Below are 22,647 nucleotides of genomic sequence, written 5' to 3'. Positions count from 1 at the left end.
CTAGTCAGCCTTCCCCCGGAACACACGTCCGTCCAACACCTCCGTTTGGCTATCTGATACGCACACGAAGAGTAACATGTCCCAAATCGACTCTCGATCTTCCTCCCCAGTTGTGTTCCTTTATTAGTGTTTCCCATCTCAGTAAATGGCACCTTCACTCACTCACTTGCTGAGAGTCCAAACTTTGGAGTTTGGAGCTATCTTTGACCCCTCTTATGCTTTTACATCATCCAACCCATCAGCAACTTCTGTTGCCTCCACCTTGAAAACGTATCCCAAATCCAGCCACTTCTCACCTCCTTCACCACTATGACCATCAACGCTTTTCTAGATGTTTTCAAGGGCCTTGTAATAGGTCTCCTTGCTTTCATCGCCCTCCCCTCTCTTCAGCCTATTGTCCACACAGCAGTCAGAGTTATCCTCTAAAGATAAGTCAGATCATGTCACTCCCTTGTTCAGAATTCCCAGGTGGCTTTCTGTCACTCTTAGAAAACAATCCAAAGTCCCTGCTGGAGCCTACAGAGACTCCGCATGAATCAGCGCCCCCAACCTTGCTTTCTCCCACTGTCCTCCTTGCTCACTCGGCTCCAGTAAAGCTCGCTGACTTTCTCCTGGTTTCTCAAAGGTTCCCAGGATGTTCCTTGCTGCAGGGCCTTTACACTTCCTACTCCCTCTGCCTGGAATGTTCTTTTCCTTGCTTCAGGTCTGCTTGAATGTTACCTCCTCAGAGAGTCCTCTATCACCCCATCTAATGCAGTATTTCTCTTTCAGACAGTATCCCTTTACTCGACTTCACTTTTCTTCTTAGTATCTATTTAGAAAAACCCATCTACATGTTAAATGAATGCATCAACCACTGTAATAGGCGCACAGATGTACCTAAGCTGGCCTCTGGGGTTTCGTGGGTTCATGAAGGAGCTCTCCTTTTATTCAGACTTGGAGAATAAGTAGAAGTGTGTCAGGCACCTGTTAGTAAAGTTTAAGCTGGAATCTACTTTGTCTTCATTCTTTTATTTCTCATAATCTTAAAAAAGATCTCATTAAGGTTCATGTGCTGTTGTTTATTTGTTTTACTTACAACTTTCCTGGTTTTTCTTCTGTAACCTTGTCCTTCATCCTTTCCTCTGCCACCCTCTCTATCAGGTCCTTTTTATGCTTTACTTTTTTCCATTATTTTGAATTATTTTTAAAAATTAAAGTAATATATTACACACAGTTAAAAATTAAAATACTAGTATAAAATTATAATGAAAAAAGGCACCCCTTCACACTTTCAAGTCCTGCCTGTCAGGAACACTCATTTTCAGGTTTTCAAGCTGTTTCTTATGATATTTATCTCTATATTTCTAAATAATATGATTACACAGCTATCTCCTGGTTTTTCAGTTTTGAAATCATTATCTACTGATTTCATAGAACAGAACATGAAGATTTAGCTTTCTATTGCAACTCCTAACAGAGCCCCCTCATGGGGGGATTTCTCCTCCCCCATGAGGAGAAGTTTCTCCTCCCCTGGGAGAAATTTCTATCACAATTTTGTCTGGAAATCTTCCCAGTTTCTGTCACAATTTTTAGGCAAATATATTCTGCTTTATGTGATTACAGTATATAAATATTACGCACACCTGAGCCATGCGGTGTACTATCATTACATTTCCTTTTGTGTGCAGCTTCCTTCCAGAGTTAATTATTGTTCCATTATTTATCTGCTTAGGTTTTTAGGTGTTGATTACTAATTTTTCACCCAAGCCACTTGCAGAAGTGTAAACACCCTCTCAACATGCTCAAGCATTCCATGGGATCTATCAGCTTCTCTTTGTTTCTGGAGACATAACTTCTAAACACCCTCTGTTCTTTGGCTTAACCCTTGCTGGTTGTTCTCTAAATCTGCTGTACTGTAAATCACTGCTGTAATTCTTGGCTGTCTTCCTACCATTGTCCTGGGGATTGCCTCCACCTCTCTCCTGTGTTGGAACTCTCACTTCCTGATTCCTGTATCTTCTCCTTTCTTAGTTTACTCCCTCGTATATCCTCTAACAGGTTCCTGAGAAAGGCTGCAAGGAAAGTATCATTTTTGATTACTCCAATGTCTGAAAATAGCCTCTTTTGACAGGATATAGAATTCTAGGTTGAAAATAATTTTCTTTCAGAATTTGGAAGCCATTGTCTTCTAGGTTCTAGTGTTGCTGTTAAGAATTCTGATGCCATTTTGATTCCTGATTCTTTCTAAGTGACCCTTTTTGTTCTGGAAACTTTTAAGTACATATATATATATATATATTTTTTTTTTTTTTTATGAGGAAGATCCAGCCCTGAGCTAACATCCATGCCAATCCTCCTCTTTTTGCTGAGGAAGACCGGCCCTGAGCTAACATCTATTGCCAGTCTTCCTCCTTTTTTTTCTCCCCCAAAGCTCCAATAGATAGTTGTATGTCATAGTTGCACATCTTATATTTATCCTTAAGGTATAGACATCTCATGATAACCTGCTTTGGTGTTGTCGCTGTGCCATCCACTATGCTGGGTGGACCCTTTCAGCACAGAAATGTATGTCCTTCAGTTCTTGGAAATATTCTTGATTAGTTCCTGGATGGTTTCCTCCCTTCCATTTTCTCTGTTCTCTCTTTCTGGAACTCTTATTAGTGGAGTATTAGATATCCTGGCTTGATCCTCTAGTTTTCTTTTCTTCTCTCCTTCTCTTTGTTTTTTTCTTCTACTTTCTGAGAGATTTCTTCATCTTTATCATCTAACCCAAATATTGAAATTTTACTTCAGCTCTTATTTTTTAATATTCTTTCTTGTACTTTATTTATAGCCTGCTGTTCATGTTTCATGGAAGCAATATCTTCTTTTTTCTCTCTGAGGATATTAATTATGTTCTTTCTTGAAGCTCACTTTTGCTCACTGCATTGTTTTATATCTTTTTCTTCTGAGTTCTTTTGTGCTTATTTGTTTGATCCTGGTTTCTGCCTTTCATGTTAGAGGTGTTCCTAAAATGTTTGGTGATCTTTAGCTGTTAGTGTGTAAAAATGAGTCTCCAAGATGTTATTGGAAGCTCTGTGTCCCTAGGTAAGAGCTTATCGACTGGTATACTTCTCGCTGGGTAGACTGAACATGGATATTGCCATTTCATTGGGAGACCTCAATTGTTAGTATCCATAGGTCTTTTCTTTTGAGCTAGCTCATTTCTGCAGAGAGGGCTCTTCCAGTCTTCTGGCTATTGATCTGCAAGCACAGTTGTCAGTCTTCTGGGAAGTGAGTGGGTGAAGCGGACTACGAAGTCTCATCCTTTAATATACAGATTTTCACTCTAGCTTTATGCCATTACTCTGCTGTCATGTATCCTCAGGTCCAAAGCCTCTCACACTCAGCTTTTCTAGAGTGTAAACCTTTTGTATCCTGCCAGGATGGCGGATAGGGGCTACTTGGGTGTTAGGGAGGGCATCGTGGATCTATCTGCTCCTTTTACAATCATTCACACAGTCCTGTTTTCACATCCACTCTTCTCTCCCTGTTTCAGAGGTATCTGGTGTCTCCAAATCCTGAGACTCTCCCGTGTGGTGTCACATAATTGGGTTTGCTCCTTTAGGATTCCACCCCACTCCCCCACTCCCCACAGGCGTTAGGTTTCATTATCCTGTAGTCTACTGATTACCTCTCATCCGTACTTGCTTTCCATTTTCCAAAATTTGATCCACATCTTTTTCATCTAGTGACAACTCCTTCCTCTTCTGTTCTCTTTTCCTTAAGAATTTATTCACTTTTTATTAATTTACTTTCATTTAAGTGGTGTTTTGGGATGAAGCAGAGATAAACATATGTGTTCAATTCTCCATGTTTAACCAAGAACATTCCTTTCTATTTTTGAACATCTTTCATCTTCATCAGATGGCTATAGGAACTAGTAGAATTTAAAACGTCCACCCCTTTGTTTCCCTTATCTGTAGTCTTAAGACAACAAAAATACTGAACTCTCTGTACCAGTTTTTCTTTGGTAGTTGTATGTTAATATTTTCTTTTTTTAATTTACCACATTGTCCCTCTGGATCACAAGACCCTGCACTGTCTTGATAGGACTCACATGGAACCAGGAGGAAGGAAAACTGGCAGCTAGAAGCATATGATCTATTTTAACCTGGTTTTAAATGATAATATCCTATTCTCTAACATATTCTGTTTCTTTTCTGACTTCCTTCTTTTTTTTTTAAATATTCCAATTTCTTATGTGAGTGTCTTCTCTGAAGAATTTTCAGGGTCCCGTTTCATGTTTACATTTCCTATACAGAACCACTTTCCATTCCTCTCTCCTTGTTGCCCTGTGCTTTTTGTTGCTTCACCTCCCTGACCCCTGTTGTTTCTGTGCATGCTCTCCAATCATCCCTGCTCCGCGCAGGAATGCCTATTTTGCCTGTAGAGGCTATGGCTTTCCTCCCATCCTTAAGAACTTTCTTCATACAATTAAATACAAAGTAGCCCCATTCTCTGGCCTCTTGAAAGAGAGCAGGGCTTCCTACCCTTAAAGCTTCCTTATTAGACCATTAATTTGTTTTCATTCTAATGAGAATTTGTTCTCCATTTAAATGCGGCTTTATTTCTCCAGAACCTGAGAAATTTCAAGTGTCTGGAATGCATGATCAGAATAGTAGGGCTTTTCACTTTACACCCTACAATCTCTATTGTTTCTGGCTCATAACTCCTATCACTTTTATTGGCTCATTTCCTATTTTTATAAGAATATTCTGGACTTTGGCATGCTTAACCAGAGAAGCAGCCTTAATTATTTACTCTTACAGTTCAATTGTAATTATGTAACTTCTAATGGAGAATCTAGTCCCCCACCCCCACCCCAGAGAAAGGACGTCTGCCCCAGGCATGTCCTTAGGTGACTTTACTTTGGGGAGAATCCCCTTCTACTCCCCAGGAATGATCCATGATCATTTATTTTATTTTTTTGTGTGTGTGAGGAGATCAGCCCTGTGCTAACATTTGCCAATCCTCCTCTTTTTTGCTGAGGAAGACTGGCCCTGGGCTAACATCCGTGCCCATCTTCCTCCACTTTATATGGCTTGCCAAGCAGTGCGTTTGTCCGCGCCTGGATCCGAACCGCGAACCCCAGGTCGCCACAGCAGAGCGCGCGCACTTAACCACGCTTGATGGCCCGTCCCCCATGATCACTTATATACCAACCCAGCATCTTGTATCTTTCAAAAGTCTGCATTTTTAAAAAGATAAAACTTGATCTCTAAGTGGCTTCCTTTTACAGCTAATGAGCAGGAAGAGCTCCAGATGAAGCTTCTTTTGTCTGAAAAAGATATTCATTTTTCACTTTTAATCTAGTTTCTCTTGCCAAAATTACCTCCAGAGGCCCTGAGATTGCGGCCTCTAAGATGGGCCCCCATTATTCCTCCCTCCTGCCATTCACGCCCTTGTGCAATCCCTTCGCTTTGCGTCTGGGTTGGACTTAATCGACTCATGGGTTATGACTAGAGTACGGCAGAAATAAGGGGATGTCACTTCCGAGGTCAGGTTACAAAAGACTGTGGCTTCTCTCTTGGGCACCTTCTCTTGTGCTCTCTCATTCTTGCTCACTTGCTTGTTCTGAGGGAAGCCAGCTGCCACGTGGTAAGGACAGGTCCATGTTGCAAGGAACTGAGGGAGGCCTCCGACCAACAGCCAGCACAGTGCCCAGGCTCTCATCCCAACAGCCCTGGCGGAGGTAAATCTCGCTAATAGCTGCGAAGTGAGCCTGGAAGCCAGTCCTCCTCCAGGCGAGCCTTTAGAAGAAACTGCAGCCCCTGACACCAACCTCAGGAGAGGTCTGGAGCCAGAGGCGCCCAGCCAAACCATGTTCAGAGCTCTGACCCACAGAAATGGTGGGATAATAAATATTTGTTGTTTGAAGCCATTGAATTTGAGGATAATTTATTGTGCAGCAATGGATAACAATACAGGCCCTTGAGGCCAATTTTTCAGTTTTTAGTCTATGCTTTTTATATGATAAATTTCTGTTTAGGTCACTCTGATGTCAGTTTAATTACTCATATAAGATTTTCTTTAAATTCCTCTTTGAGAGTAGGGAATGGCCGTTGTCAGCCTTGTTCGTAACTGCTTATCCAGTGCCTAGCACAGTACCTGGTACCTGGAGAGATGCTCAATATATATTTACTGGATTTGACTCTTCTGTCTTTTTCTACTTGTCCTAGTTTATAAGTTACTCCTCACTTTTCACATTGCCATTTCTTTTGGGATTTAAGAGCTGGAAAACCTGCTGGTCTAGTTGTCTTGAGCTTTCTCTCCTTTAACCTGCTCTCCCTCCTCTAGAACTTCAACACTGCTGTCTCATTTGGAGCAAATTTGCATCACCCCACCCCATCTCAGGGTTTCTCCGGTGGAGCTGAGTCTCCTGGACTGGTGAAGCAGCTCTCTTTATCGAGGAGGTTGTGCTGCTTTGTTCCAGTTCAATCACCTGACCCCTAATCATCTGACGGAGTATGCAGTGTGTTTATTGTTTTTGTTTTTGTTTTGTGAGGAAGATTAGCCCTGAGCTAACATCTGTTGCCAATCCGCCTCTTTTTGCTGAGGAAGATTGGCCCTAGGCTAACATCTGTGCCCATCTTCCTCCACTTTATATGGGACGCCGCCACAGCATGGCTTGACAAGCGGTGCATATGTCCGCGCCTGGGATCCGAACCTATGAACCCTGGGCCGGCAAAGTGGAGCACACAAACCCAACCACTATGCCACCAGGCCAGCCTCTGTTTATTGTTATTTAAGAGTAAAAAAAATGAGGCCCGGAGATGTTGAGTGCTAAGCCTGAGGGTCACTTTGAAATTTAGAAGCAGAATCACTAGAACTCAGGTTTCCTGAAAGAGGAAACATTGTATCATATAGATTCAAATGTGAATTTTGGCTCCACCATGCTGTGTGACCTTATGGAAGTTATTCAACCTTCTTGAGTCAGTACCTCATTTGTAACATGGAAATAGTTTCTACTTTATAGGGTTGTTTTAGGCATTATTCTTGATCCAGCATTCTGTCCATTCCCCCATTTTAACTTAAATTTATAACTTCTTTGCAACAGGTTCACTTCATAATTATAATGATGGCATAAAGTTTTTATTTTGGTTGATAACTTAAATATAGCAAGAACACGATATATTTAATTGTTAGTAATATTATTACTAGCACTTTCCTTTTATTCCTTTAGTAAGATGCCAATGAAACCAACAAAAATATTACTTATTAAGATTCAGAATTTTCCTCCATTTGACTTTATTTGCTATACTGTCATAAATGGGATCAAATAATCTAATGTGACATAACTTTGGTGATTAGAGGACTGATTAATTGCTCTACTGTCTTAGTCATTTCAGGCTGCTATCACAAAGTACCCTAGACTGGGTGGCTCAAACAACAAACAAAATTTATTTTTCACATTTCTGGAGGCTAGGAAGTCCAAGATCAAGGTGCCGGCAGAATCAGTGCCTGATGAGAGCCCTCTTCCTGGTTCATAGACGACCATCTTTTTGTTGGGTCCTCACGTGGCGGAAGGGGCAAGGGAGCTCTCTGGGACCTCTTTTATAAAGGCACTAATCCTCTTCATGAGGGTTCTACCTTCATAACCTAATCACCTCCCAGAGGCCCCACCTTCAAGTACCTTCATACTGAGGATTAGGTTTCAACATATGAATTTCGGAGGGGCACAAACATTCAGTCTATAGCATCCACCATTTCTAAACTGCTTAGCAGTTAAGAAATAAGACTTTGTTAAAAAACAAAATTTCAGATCAAAATAAGTCTACTTCACAAGAAACAATAAGTGTTGGAGAGGATGTGGAGAAAAGGGAATCCTCATACACTGCTGGTGGGAATGTAAACTGGTACAGTCACTATGGAAAACAGTATGGAGATCTCTCAAAAAATTAAAAATAGAAATACCATATGATCCAGCTATTCCACTGGATATTTATTCCACTGGATAAATACTGGGTATTTATCCAAAGAACATGAAATCACTAACTCAAAAAGACATATGTACCCCTATGTTCGTCACAGCATTATTCACAATAGCCAAGACGTGGAAGCAACCAAAGTGCCCATTGATGGATGAATGGATAAAGAAGATGTGGTATGTATATACAATGGAATACTAGTCAGCCATAAAAAGACAAAATTGTGCCATTTGCAAGAACATGGATGGACCTTGAGAGTATTATGCTAAGCAAAATAAGTCAGTCAGAGAAAGACAAATACCATATGATTTCACTCATATGTAGAAGATAAACAAATAAACAAACACATAGATAAGGAGAACAGGTTAGTGGTTACCAGAGAGGAAAGGGGTCGGGGGGAGGACAAAAGGGGTAAAGGGGCACATGTGTATGGTAATGGATAAAAACTAGACTATTGGTGGTGAACACAATACAGTCTATACGGAAGCTGAAATATAACAAAGTAGACCTGAAATTTACACAATGTTATAAGCCAATATGACCTCAATAAAAAAATAAAATGTCTACTCCAGTTTAAATAAAAACATTGCTGAAATATTCATGCATACATTAGAAAGAAGACCAACACATGTAAATTACCCTATAAGTTTAAGTTGACAGAAAGATAAAGCCCTAAAGAAAAATTACATTTAAAATATATTATCTAAATATTTTTTGACTTAAGCAGCAAGTGCTCTAAAAGTTTCTTTGGCAAAGATTTAATATCAAAATAAATAAGACTAAATACATAATGATTCATAGTCTTAGAGGTTTTAAATGGTCATTTGCAACACAGTAGAACTGGGTGGTAAGGAAACCTTAGAGATTGTGCAGTTCAGTGTATTCATTTTACAGAAAAGGAAGCCAGGTCCAGAGAGGTTAAGTCACTGCCTAGTTAAGGACAGAAGCAGGATATGACCCCAGATCCCCGACTAACAGTCTGGGACTCGGCTCATGACACCAAGCTGCCTTTCATGTTGTTGTTTGTTTGTTTGCTTATTTTTTGAAAGAACATGTGTTCTCTCACTAATTGCAGTGGTACCATCATCTGCTTCCTACCTCTTCCTGGGACTGGTTAAATTGCTGTATCAGTTGTGTTTGTGCCTGCATTACTCTTTCCAATTCATCTGACTTCTGTTTCATTTCCTTCCTCAAATCCTCCGAAACTGAATTATTACTGTCAATTTCCTTCTTCAAGCGAGATTCAAATTCTGCAACCAAATTTTTGAGGTTTTCGATTTCTTTCTCCTTTGACTCAGATTCTTCAGTATATCGGATACGGGATTCATGGAGTTTTTCTTCAAGAATGGCCACTTCCAGCCTTAGATCTCTAGTAGCATCTGCGATTAAGTCAGATATCTGTAAAATAAATCTTATATTAGTTTGTAGGCAATAGTCTCTAAGTAACCACAGAGTTCTTATGGTTTTAAGAGGCTTATTCTAAATAATCAGTGTACTCTTCTGATCAGATGAAAACAAATTCTACGACACATGTAGGCCTTCAAGATTTTCTTTTTAAAAGTTAAGACTAAAACATTTATTTTTACCACCTAAAATGGAATTGCATTAATCTCCTGGGCATCCTTGGAAATATATGAATCTCTGTGACTGGACTGAGCTACCAAGGACAGCTCAAGTCTTGATCAGGTGCCTGTCTGGACTCACAGGGTGGCTTTGGGACCTAGAAATGCCTGATGTTTGGGGATGCTGGCGGGGAAGTACCACAGCTGTATTCTACTCATACCACACCAATAAGTTTTCCTTTGACAGTTTTTCTTTTTCTTTCTTGAATATAATGACGGGCAGTACCCCAGATACTACGTCTTCTATAGCAGCACTGCCCAACAGAACTTTCTATGATGACAGAAATATTCTGCACTGTCCAATATGGTAGCCACTAGCCACATGTGGCTACTGACAGTGGTGTGTTGGTAAATGTTTAACAATGGACTCACACACACAAAAAGCCAGATTTGCATCTAATTTCCAAGGTGTAAATTCTCTCACCATGGCTAATGCCAAGGTGACCTCACCGTCGCTAAGTCGGGAAGATATGTGCACAATTGGCTCTCAATTGCCAGTACTGGCTATTGAGCACTTGAAATGTGGCTATTGTGACTGAGGAATTGAAATTTTCATTTTATTTAACTTTAATTAATTGAAATTTAAGTGGCCACATGTGGCTACTATATTAGTGCAGTTCTAGAGGACACCAGAATACTTTGACACACATATACTGCTTCTCAAGGTGGTACTTCTAGATAAAGAGATGAGAGACTAACTTGGAGAAGCTTTTCCTCATAGTCATGAAAGTCTTTAGAAGGAAGCAGAAAAGACTGCTTGTTTTCTTTCTCCTTAAAAAAACAAAACAAAGAACAGAAAACAAACCAGGAATAGCAAAGCTGTTTCTGATGAAACATATCCTTACTATTTATGCTACAAAAATTGTCATATCATAAATGTTAGTACAATAAGAAACTAGCCCACAAAGAATCGGGAAACATTCATACACTAAATTTCCAAGAATTTTGTGAACTATTACTTAAGAGTTACGTATCCCAAATCTGTTTCAAATGTTAAATTTACATTAAGAATAACTTTTGCAAGAAATGTATTCACCACACCTAGTAATTTTATAAATTAAATTAATATTCCATTATCTTCAATTAATCCAGGAAGGAAGAGAGGGTCACGGCTGAGTCTGAACAGTAGTGTCCATCACCCAGAGGAGAGTTCACACTGAAACAGAGCAGGTTATCCTTGAGAGAGGAGGCCCACATGACCACAAATATGTTTTGAATTTTTAAAAAGGGAATCAACAGTTAAAAATCAAGAGAATTTACTTACAAAATCTGGACTTATGACTTCTCTTGAAAAACTGTAACCCCTAGTAAGTTGGGGCCTGCCCTTCAGCATTCCCCTGCGAATGGGGCCCTGCGCCACCCAGGACTGCAATAGCAATCACATGGTGAGGGAGGAGATGAGGGGAGTGGCAGGAGCCAGGAAGCAAGAGGCCCATCTGGGACAGAACCTGTCTAGAAGTGGAGGGACCTTGCATGAGCCAAGGCTCCAAGCTCCCAGCACATGCTCCGTTGTCTCAATAGAACTTCACTTACAAAACACAAAAGTCAAAGATAAAATTATTAAGAATTTAAAGACAGTATTTGCAGAGCATTAAACCTGAAGCATGAGGCCTGTCTGAGTGTGGGGCCCTGTGGTGCTGTACTTGTCACACACCCACGGAGCTGGCCCTGCCTGTTGTTCACAGTGAACTATTGAAAAGTCTCTGCCATATGCCCAGTACACCAAAGTAGAGGCCATTAAACCTCACTTGGTGCTTAATTTACACAGACTCTTAATGAGTTTATTCAAAATATGGTTTCCCCGCTGGGTTTTGGTTAATATACACACACATACACACACAAGTGCATATATTCTTTGCTCAGGTCTTATAAAAACCGGGGAACCTTAACAAAACCTTAAATTATGTTTAGGACACACTGTTTAAGAAGTTATGGAAGTGTGATTACATTTAAAATATTTTTCTTCATTCAAAAATACTTAGAATTGAAAATATCTGCAATTAAAGGGGATAGGTTTTAGTTATTGGTAAAATTTTAATTATGTAAAACAACTCATTATCTTTTGATGGTGGATATTTGAGGTGTTGGACTATCTAACCACACTAATTATTAGTTATATAATTTATGCTGTTTTAAAAATAAGTATATTTTTGTAGGAAAAAATTCCATACGTGGCTGAATTGTATGTTTGTATAATTTATCACAGTTATTCATTCTGGAGAATAGCCAAACCATTCTACCCATGTGGCTAAAACTAAGGCACCATGACATGAGGAAAGCTGCTGGAGTCATGAATACATAGCGTTCTCAGGAGGAAATCACCAACATCTATAGTTTCAGACCCATTCAATAATGATGAGCATCATAGTGACAGACCTGCATGTGTAGTTCCTCTTGTTCTTTCTTATACTTTTGGATTATTTCTTGGTGTTTTTCCTTTTCAATATCAAGTTCCAGTTTAACTTCTTCCTTAAAGAGAAGAGCTTGCTCCTCAAACTCAACTAAATGTCGGGCCCTTTCCTTGGCGAGTTCAACTTCAATCTAGAAAATAGCATTTCACACACATATAAAGCCATTTTACCTTAAAATAGGTAAATTAAGCTTATTTTCAGACTCTAATATTTAAAAAAAGATTCTAATTCTAATATTAATTTTTTAATTCTAATATTAAAAAAAATCTGGCTCAGAACTTGGGCCAGAAAAATTGACCTTGAGTCAAATATTTCTAGATCTTCCAAGATCTGTAAAATGAGTAGAAAAGTTAGGACAATATTTTATGACAGTTTTCAGAAATACTAAAAGCTTAGTCTTCTGTACATTTATTTATTTATTTATTTTTTTATTTTATTTTTCCCCCCAAAGCCCCAGTGGATAGTTGTGTGTCGTAGCTGCACATCCTTCTAGTTGCTGTATGTGGGACTCGGCCTCAGGATGAACGGAGAAGTGGTGCCTCGATGCGCACCCGGGATCCGAACCCGGGCCACCAGCATCGCAGCGCGCGCACTTAACCACCAAGCCACAGGGCCGGCCCTCTTCTGTACATTTATACTGTAAACTCAGTCCTTGCCAGCAACCCTGTAAGAAAAAAAATGATTTTGAGGCCCTTAGACTGAAAACTCAGAGGGGATACAAAGTATAAATGTTGGTTTTTTAAATGGTCCTTTCTTGATGGAGCCACAGATTATCATTTTAATGTGATTGGGCAGAAGTGACTGGAGGAAAACACAGGCAGTGATGCCTGCATCCATATTTTGACCCAGATAGAAGCACAGTGCTGGAAGGGACCTTAGAAATCCCCTAGTTTTATTTCTCAAGCTTCCGTGAACCGCAGAAAGAATAAACAAGGGCTTTGGATTCAGATGGAGTTGAGTCTAAATCTTGGCTCTAAATCCTGGCTCTCCCACTTTCTAGTTGTGTGATCTTAAGTTGTGACTATAACCTCTCCTGGTGGGATTATAACTAGTTCCCATGGGGGTCATTATGAGGATGAAATGAGATGAAACATCTGTGTAAGCTCGAGCACAAGCAGGAATTCAATAGTCGGTGGAGATCACTTCTATACCTCGAGCCTTCAGTCTCCACCATGGAATCTGCCCCGAACGATTGTCTGCTCTGTGCCTCAACACCACCAGCAACCATAAGTCACTCCTTCCACAGCAGGCGTTTCCAGTTTCAGAAAGCGCTAAGCATTAGGCAGTTTTTCCTTTAGCTGAGCCAACATCTGTCTCCGTGTGGTTTTTAACCATTGGTTTTGGCTCTGCCTACTGGAGCAAGAGACAGAACGAGTCTGTGAGGACTGGAGTCACTCAGGTCTGAGAGTTCGTCTAGTGAGGTTAGAGAGGGGAATCCCAGCCACAGGCCCGCTGTAGATTTACACAGTGCCATGATTATAAATTCTAATAGGGAGTAAATGCCAAATAACTCGGGACTCTGTGATTCAGGCACCTAAGAGGAGAAGGAGAAAGGTCAACCTGAATTTCTCAGGGGAACATGGAAACCAGGGTACCAGGAAACATAAAGTTTGCAGGAAGCCCTTTAAATTAAATAAAATGCAGATAGAAGACTAGCCCCAGTGTAGGGTCAGTCGGGTTTACTGCACTGGGTGTGGGACTGAGCGTTTTGTCCCAAGGGAAAACAATTATGTTTATACTCAATGCAAGGAGTTATTGTGGCTCTCTCAAAATAAGTTTCTGGATTGTTTGGGGAAAAGGATACTGATGATCATTTAGGAGCATGATAGAATTGTTCAGATGTGCTGCCCTCAGACTGCTGAAGACCAGGAAAGCATCAGGGGCGCTCAGAAAAATGAACAGATGTTCTTCTGAATTCCAGGTACTTATACCCACCTGCCTCCTGGTAGTCATTTAGATGCTTCACAGGTGTCTCAAATAAATTGCTGAACCAGCAATCTTGGTACAACCCCCTCCCCATCTGTTCCTTCCCTAGCCCTCCCCATCCCAGGACACAGCACCACCATCCATCTAGTTATTCAAGTCAGTAACTGGCGCATCATCTTTCACACCTCTCTCTCCCTTACCCTCCACACCTAATCCAGCACCAAGTCCTGCTCATTTGCCTCCAAAAGATGCCTTAAATCCATCCATTTCTCTACATCTCCACTTCTGCCACCCTAGTTCTGACTACCATCGCCTCCTGACTGGCCTCCTTACTTTCCACTCCCGCCTCTCTCCAATCCATTATCCACACAGCAGAGTGTTCTTTACAAAACATAAATTGGATTCTTTTATTCTTTCTTAGTGGTTTCTCAATGCATTAGTAGAAAATCAAAATTCCAATACATGATCTTCTACTGGGCACCACCAGCCCCTGTGACACCTGTGTGTGAATCAACACAGCACCCCTTCCTTAGATGAACACAGCCTTATGTGGGGCACAGGACTTGGTGAGCAGACACAGGCTGGAGTCCAGCTCCCTTCTCTCCCTTGGCCTGTGCTATTGTGCAGGGCACAACCTGAACACCGTCTATGCAGCCTGGACTTCTCCAACCTGACTTCCACCACTTTCCCCTTTTGATCACTGTGCCCCAGCCACACTGGAATAAAGTCTAGAACACATGAAATGAGGAAAACAAATGCAAAACATTTGGTAAAACTGCAAGGACTAACCTTAAGAGTTAATAGCCCACAAGATACCTTGACACTATTTAAAAAAAAAAAAAAACGACTAAACATTTTTTGAGAAGCTCAAGAAAAGTGTGCGCCGAAGTACTAAAATATCAAGTTTTCAAAAAAATTCCTCATGTGGTTAATTGGTAGAGCCAAATAGTTATTTCAGGAAAAAAGACACCTTTCAAAATATGGACTGATTGCTCAAATTAAGAGAACAAAAATGTACACAAACTGGGTGGGACAGGACAAACTGTAAATTAGATGACAGAAGGACTTTAGAAGAACTTATAAAAAAAGAAGTTCTTTAATGAAGAGTCCCTTGATGAAGATGAAACAAAGGAAGCATTCAGGGAAGAAAAGGGATGGCTGACTGCTTGAATGAGTAGAATGTTCTGTTCTACCTGAGTCAGGAGGCAGGAGATCTTCTTGCCCTTGGACTATTCTGTGGAATGAACTATTGTAGGTAAAGAGAGAAAAAAAGGAAGGAATAGATGGAAGGTGGGAAAGAAAAGCCTGTAGATAGGAGGGAGAAAAGTGATTTTCTGTTACCAATTTGATTTCTAATTTGCACAACCTGAGAAAGAGAAGCAACATGATGAGCTTCAGGTGGGATTTCTAAACATTTACGGAGCTGCACTGGGTGCCAAGAGCTGTCCCGATGTGTTGGCACTGCAGCAGAGAGAGATGACTCTGGTGGTTCCTTCATGATCCGAATAGTTTGAAAAAATGATGAGCCCACAAGCACGATGATTTACTTAAGCCAGTATAGTATTTGTCATTGAGAAGATGAATTCATGCCAAGTTGTCCTATTTATGTTTTTTACATGTTGATAGGAGCTGTTCGTTTAAAATGTCCTAGATGGCAGGACTTCCGTTTATGCAAAATAAAGAATTTGGTGATGGTGCATATATAAAATATGAGCTTCTTTATACAATAACTAATATTAGTTTTTACAGTAAATGGAGAAATTCTGATTTCTGAAAAAGAAAGCATGAATAATATATGAGCTCAAGAGTTGCACAAAGTCAATTATTATCTGTGTACACATTCCAGGTGTTAATGCTTTGTGCTTTTTGTTTATCCATATCCTCCTCTAGCCCACTCTCCCTCATTGGTGAAGGCTTCCTGGTGACTCCAGAGCATTCTGAGTATGTCCTTTTTTAATTCCTTTCATATTTGTTTTTGAAATGCAAAATTAGTGTTTTATAACATCTGTGTCTAATACTGATGTGCAAAATACTATCTTTTCACTAATTATTTTCCAAGTGAGGTCTTTGTGGTTGATATTTATATCCTTTTCTAGCTGTCTGTGGAGCCAGACATCATGTTATAACATAACCACTTATTACTTGGTAACCCCTTTAAAACCAAGGGAATTTCAGATGCCAAAGTAGAAATTAGATTATTTGTTTATATTTGATGTACGTATATCATTTTTGAAAGTATATGTCCTAAAAATAAAATTTTACACTATTTTCCAAAAGTTAAAAACAAATATTTGTTGAAAACTAATACTTCAGATTATTTCTGAATTAACTCCTGAATAAATATATTATAAAAATAGATGATTATTTAAATACACATACTTTGTAATAATAACTAAAAAAAAAAAAAACGATGCTAAGGAATCAGAATATGTATTGAAGTCCTGCCAAGAATTGTGTAAAATTATGACGGAAGGAGGGAATGTTCACTGAGTACCTAATACCAGCTAGGGTGGCATGGTACAGGACAATTTCCATCTATTCACTCATTCAATTCTTACAACAACCCTGGGAAGAACATATAATAGTTATTACTCCCACTGTCTAGATTAGGAAATAGGCCCAGAGAGGTGAAGTACTCTGTGAAGTACACAGAGATCACAGAACCACTACGAGGTGGAGAGGGTGTGCACACTCCATGTCTCTGGTGGCCTCCATAGCTCGGCATGTCTAGTTCTTCCTGTCTCCCCACACATCTACTCAGCATAGTGGTTAAGGGCAGGGACTTGCTATTTATTTTGTTTCAAAATATTTGGAGATTTTTCCTGATAACCTTCTGCTAATGAATTCTAATTTAATTCCATTGTAGTCAGAGAAAATACTTTGTATGACTTGAATTCTTTTAAATTTATTGAGACTTATTTATGCCCCAGAATATAATCTATTGTAACAAATGTCCCATGTGCACTTGAGAAGAATGTGTATTCTGCTGTTAAATGGAGAATTCTACAAGTATCAATTAAGTCATGTTTGCTAATAGTGCTGTCAATATATCTCAAAAATAAATTATTAGTAGTATTTTCCATAGTATATATCCTTACTGATTTTCTGGACGTTTTTGTATCAACTATTAAGAGAGAGCTATTGATACCTCTGACTCTAATTATGGGTTTGTCTATTTCTCCTTGCAGTTCTAGCAGTTTTTGCTTAATTTTTAAGCTCTGTTAGTAGATGAATACGTTTAGGATTATTATGTCTTCTTGGTGAACTGATCCCTTTATCATCTAGTAGTATCTGCTAATAATATAGCTATTTTAGCTTTCTTTTCATTTGTGTTACATATCTTTTTCCATCCTTTACTTTTAACCTTTTTGTTAAAATGTTTCTTTATATTAAATTGCATTTCTTGTAGGCCACATATAGTAGAGTCCTGCAATTTTATCCAGCATGAGAATCTCTGTCTTTTAATGAGGACTTTTAGACCAGGGCTTGGTAAACTTTGGCCCACAGACTAAGTTCAGCCATGCCCATCCATTTACATATTGTTTGTGGCTTCTTTTAATGACAAAGAATGGCTGCAACTCTGGTTGTCCCACAACCCACGACTTTGGTATGTCCCACAAATCAAAAATATTTACTAACTGGTTCTTTATAGAGAAAGTTTCATTTCTGAAAAAGTCTTTCTTTTGCTCTCAAATTTGAAAGATGTTTTCACTTTGTATAGAATTCTAGGTAGGCAGCTTGCCCCCTGCACCCACCAATCCCCCCGACCCCCCATCATTCTTTCAGTACTTTCAGTTCCACTGTCTTCTTGCTTACATTGTTCATGATGAAAACTCTGCTGTCATCCTTATATAATTTCTCTCTATATAATATGTCTTTTTATTCTCTGGTTGCTTTTAAGATTTTTTTCTTATCACTATTTTTGAGCAATTGAATTATAATATCCCTTCCTTGGTGTGTCTGAGGTTTGTTGAGCTCTTTGAATCTGTGGGTTTATAGTTTTAATTAAATTTTAAATTTTTCCAGCCATTATTCTTCAAGTATTTTTTCTGTTCCCTCTTCTCTCTCCCATCCTTTGGGTATTCTAATTATACATATATTAGGCCACTTGACTATGTCTCACAGCTCACTGATGCTCTTTGTTTGTTTTGAATCTCTATTCTATTTTGTTTCATTTGGATAGTTTCTATTGCTGTGTCTTCAAGTTCACTAAATTTTTCTTCTGGAATGTCTAATCTGTCATTAATCTCATCCAGTGTACTTTTCATCTCAGACATTGTAGTTCTCATCTCTAGAAGTTCAGTTTAGATCTTTTTTATATCTTCCAATATCTCTACTTAACATGGTCAATTTTTTCTCTAGTTTTTTTGACATACAGAATACACTTATGTCTTGACATGAGTACAACCATGTTTGGCCGCTCCATTGACCTATAGCCACCAGCACACAAAGAAATACAAAGCTGCTTTCTGTGTGGTGGGAACTGGCCTTTTCCCGGGAACTGGCCTTTCTCCCACAGAGAGAGTTGCAAGTTGTAACATTTCAAGGCTCTTGGAGCGTCGTAGCGCGGGATGGACTGGCCATCTGTGCCGGGCTAAGACGATAACCAAAGAGAACAATGCACGTACACAACTACTGGGCTGGGACGTTAGCCAAGGGGCTCAGTGCATGTACGCCACTGATAACTATTTTGTGCATGGGAACACTAGATGCTTGCTCTGTAAACTCTGTGACTGCTTATATAAACTGCTGGAAGCTGAGACCTAGTGAGAGTTCCACCTGTGGAAGGGACGCCTTGCCCAGGACGTGTGATCCTTGCCCAGCCGCGTCGATTGACAGGACTCTCCCGGCAGTGGGGCGTGGATGTTGTGAGTAATTGATTTGATGTGAAGTAATTGATTTGATATGAAGTAATTGATTTGATGTGTTCTCTTTTCGGTCAACCTGGTGTTTCTCTTTCCGGTTGATTTGTGTCATTTCTCTTCAGCCGATGTGGATGTTTTCTCTTTCCAGTTGGGCTGATGTTTTTTCCCTCTTAATATTTGACCTATTCGGATCTGTTTGCAGACTATCACCTTTACTATCCTCTATATAATAAAATATACCTTCAGTCCATTTGTTTGGAGTGGAAAGTGTCTTTTACATCTCCGATCGAATCCCCAAACCTCTCATAACAACTTATCATAACAGTTTTAATGTCCTTGTCTGCTAATTCTAACATCTGTGCCTTTCTGAGTCAGTTTTTATTCGTTGATTTTTCTTCTCATTATGAGTCCTATTTTCCTGTTTCCTTCCATGCACAGCAATTTTTGATTGGATGCCAGATATTGTGATTTTACCTTGTTAGATGCTGGATATTTTTGTATTCCTATGAATATTCTTGAACTCTGTTCTGGGATGCAGTTAAATTTCTTGGAATCATTTTGATTTTTTTCAGGTCTTCCTTTTAAAATTTGTTAGGCAGGACCAGCTCAGCATTTGGTCTAGGGCTAATTATTCCCTACTACTAGTTCAAGACTCTTCTGAGAATGCTACCCAGTGCCCTGTGAATTATAGATTTTCTAGTCTGGCTGGTGGGAAGAGACATTATTACTGGCCTTGTGTGAACATTTGGTACTCTTCTCCCTAATCCTTTCAGATGGATCTTTCCCTGGCTTTGGGTGGTTTCCCCACACATATGCACTCATCAAACACATACTTAATGGGGACTCTTTGTAGATCTCCAGTGTTCTTTCTCTGTGCAGCTCTCTCTTGGGAACACTATCCTGTGAATTATAGCCACCTTGATCTCCTTGGACTCTCAGCAAGGTCTCTTCAACTCAGAGAATCTGCCAAACTCCACCTGGATTCCCACTCCTTGCTCCACGGCCTTACGTTTCTTTCAAGGCATTAAGTTAGGGCAACCATAGGGCTCACTTTGTTTGTCTCCTATCTCCAAGAATCACTGTCCTTCATTGCCTGATGTCCAATGTCTTGAAACCATTGTTTTCTATCTTTTCTCTGGTGTTTTAGTTGTTTCAGGAGGGAGGGTAAATCTGGCTCCTGTTAGTCCATCTAGGCCAAATGTAGAAGTTTTGGATTTTGTATTTAGCTCCCTCTCCCCTTTTTTTCAGGTTTGTATCAGTTCTCATTTTATGGCTATATAACTTTGGCAAATTACCTAACTTCTCTGAGCTTTATTTTTTTCCATGTGTAAATGGCAATAATAATGTTAAAATTATTGACACTACATTTACGGAAAGCATTCAACACAAGGCCTGGCACATAGTAAACACTCTAATAATGGAGACTATTTTTATTGTCTAGACTGTCTAAAGGGTTTAAATCAGTTGATCTTTGCAGGCTATTCCAGATCTAAAATTTTGTGATTTTATTAATTCAGTTTTGAAAATTACATAGCATAATTTAAAAAATTAAAGCATACCCTCAATATTCTTTTTAGCCATACATTTACTATGCATAAATGAAAATTGATATTTTGTAAATGACAACTTTATCCCTGTCAAATTTTGTTATTTTACGAGTTACCCTTCTCAATTTCATTAATACATTACGTTAAAATATATTAGGAATTATTAGGCCATTTGGCTTTTCCATTTTGAAGAAGAATTTGAAATTTTTTCTTTTTTTTTGCCTTCCTTAAATGTTGGAATTGACTATTTCTTAAATTAAACTTCCCCCCCCCCTGCATTTTCAGTGTCAATCCAGTTGCTCAGCTAGGAATTAAGGTTTTGTTTGTTTAACTATTGGTTTGTAAAAGCTCTACGTACTATTTAAAATGAGGTCAATAGTACAATTCTAAAATGTTCCTGAATGTGATATCTTAGTAATAATCTAAGAAAATATTTGTTTGGAATTGTTTACGGCACTACAAAGAGATAGTCAGTAAATGACTATCACTTACTGTACGCAGTCTGTCTATAGAAGAGTTTTAATTACAAAATTTTAACTGAAAAGTAACAACACTGTGCATTTTGAACCTTAAATGTTCAGCATGAACATTAATTTGCTTTCTTCACATCAAAGCAATACTTCAAATAAACTAAAATTCATGACAATTAGTAAATATGCAATTATTTTAAAATGTGCCATCCTTGTTGCATAGCAACTTTTGATTCTATTATGTACTTTTTACGTACTCTAAAATAATTAAGCAAAGGCACAAACTGCTATCTACTCTTTTTGAATGTTAAAAGCATTTAAGTTATAAAGTTTATTCTAATATGTGTATTATATATTTGTAAAGGGAACATTTCATCCCTACGCAAAGGCACAGTGACCCAAGAAAGAGATGACAATGTCATATTAGCGATTCTCCTTTCTCATGAAAGAACTTTTAGGGAACTTTTTATTCACAGTCTCAATAGCTAACACAGCCAAGACATAATTATCATTCCCTGGCTTTACTGGCCTGAATCTTGATTTACTGCTAAGCTAAATGATAAGATTTATTAACAAGAAGTCATGTCCTCTCAATAAAATGAAATGTCCATTTATATTATAGAAAATTATACATGCCAAAATACATCTGTGATATAATTAATGTATTAGAAAGATATCATGGTCTTAGTAAGAATTTAGAGAATTTTGCCTAGGTTTATTTTCATCATCACATTAACTGCATAAAGGAGGAACATAATATTTTCATATGGTCAGACGCTAACTCTAACTTGTTCTACTTGCTGTGTCAGCACCTTAAGGACAGGGTACAGTGAGCAGCAGTACTAGAGTGGATCATGAACGTAGACTTCTTCTCCAGTAGATTGTATCTGAAAGTCCTTCATGGGGTGAGACCGTGGAGATGAGGAACTTCTACACAAACAAAGGCAGGAAAGTTCACTCTATCAGTCTAAGAGACACTCAGAAGTTTGAGGGAAGGAAAGGATCTGTGAATCTCTATCCACGTTAATTCCATCAGTGAAATTTCTGAGTCAAAAGATGGGACATTTACAGTATCTCTTCATACATATTGCCAAACTGCTCTCCAAAAGGTTGCTGTAATTTCTAGTCCTTTAAAGAGTAAGAATGAAAAACCACTATCAATTGGAAGAATAAAAAAATAATCTCTCATTGTTTTAATTCACCTTTTTTGAATTGCTAGTTAGGTTGATCATCTTCTTGTAATTTTACACATGGATTCGTAAAGACGGGGGAAGTGAATATGAGTAGACTAGCCAATGGAGTACATTGAGACTAATAAAAATTAGAAAGAATTAAAGACATGTGGGCTTTAGAGAAGAAAAGAAAAAGCCCATGCTACAAAATGAAACAAAATAAGAATGAGACACTTAGAGCAACTTTAGTCTGTATTCTCAAAGTGTAATTGTTTCCCATATGGCACTGTTGTTACAGCAGTCATTTTTGTTATAGCCTGAATGTGCTGGCAAGGGGGCAAGGGAAGGGCACTGATTTTTAGAGGGTCAGTACTGGCTGGGTATGGCCAACTGTGTGAAGACTGGAAATGAATGTGACAAATTTAGAATTGACCTGAGCTAGCAACAGCACGTAAAGGGTTTCAATCTGGTGGATGGCAGAGTGGGAGTTCTGGGGAGATGTTGGTTTGCAGGTGGCCACTGCTTGTTGCTTGAGGTTACAAGTTATAGAGTCTGGTCACCAAGGAGAAGCATCTGATAATAACCAAACAGGTTGTCAGGACTCAGTCAAGCAATCTGAATTGCAGTAGCCAGCTCTAGTTCTAGATGCAAATTTAAGACATAAGCAGAAAACTAAAGCAGA

General features: G+C 39.0%; 1 protein-coding gene across 1 annotated transcript in view; it reads right to left on the bottom strand.

The window, feature by feature from the left end:
• The window catches only part of LEKR1 (leucine, glutamate and lysine rich 1), a 184,189-nt gene that overhangs the window by 7,001 nt on the left and 154,541 nt on the right, over positions 1–22,647 (bottom strand). The window contains exons 11-12 of the mRNA XM_087440104.1: positions 11,951–12,115; positions 9,051–9,350 (exon numbers count right to left, since the gene is read on the bottom strand). Of these exons, the coding sequence (XP_087296230.1) occupies positions 9,051–9,350; positions 11,951–12,115 (465 nt within the window). The remainder of the gene's footprint in view (positions 1–9,050; positions 9,351–11,950; positions 12,116–22,647) is intronic.

Source organism: Ceratotherium simum, chromosome 15, assembly GCF_057802395.1.
Source record: "Ceratotherium simum simum isolate JZ-2026a chromosome 15, ASM5780239v1, whole genome shotgun sequence".
Classification (NCBI taxonomy): Eukaryota; Metazoa; Chordata; class Mammalia; order Perissodactyla; family Rhinocerotidae; genus Ceratotherium; species Ceratotherium simum.
This window is presented reverse-complemented; position numbering and strand designations above follow the sequence as displayed.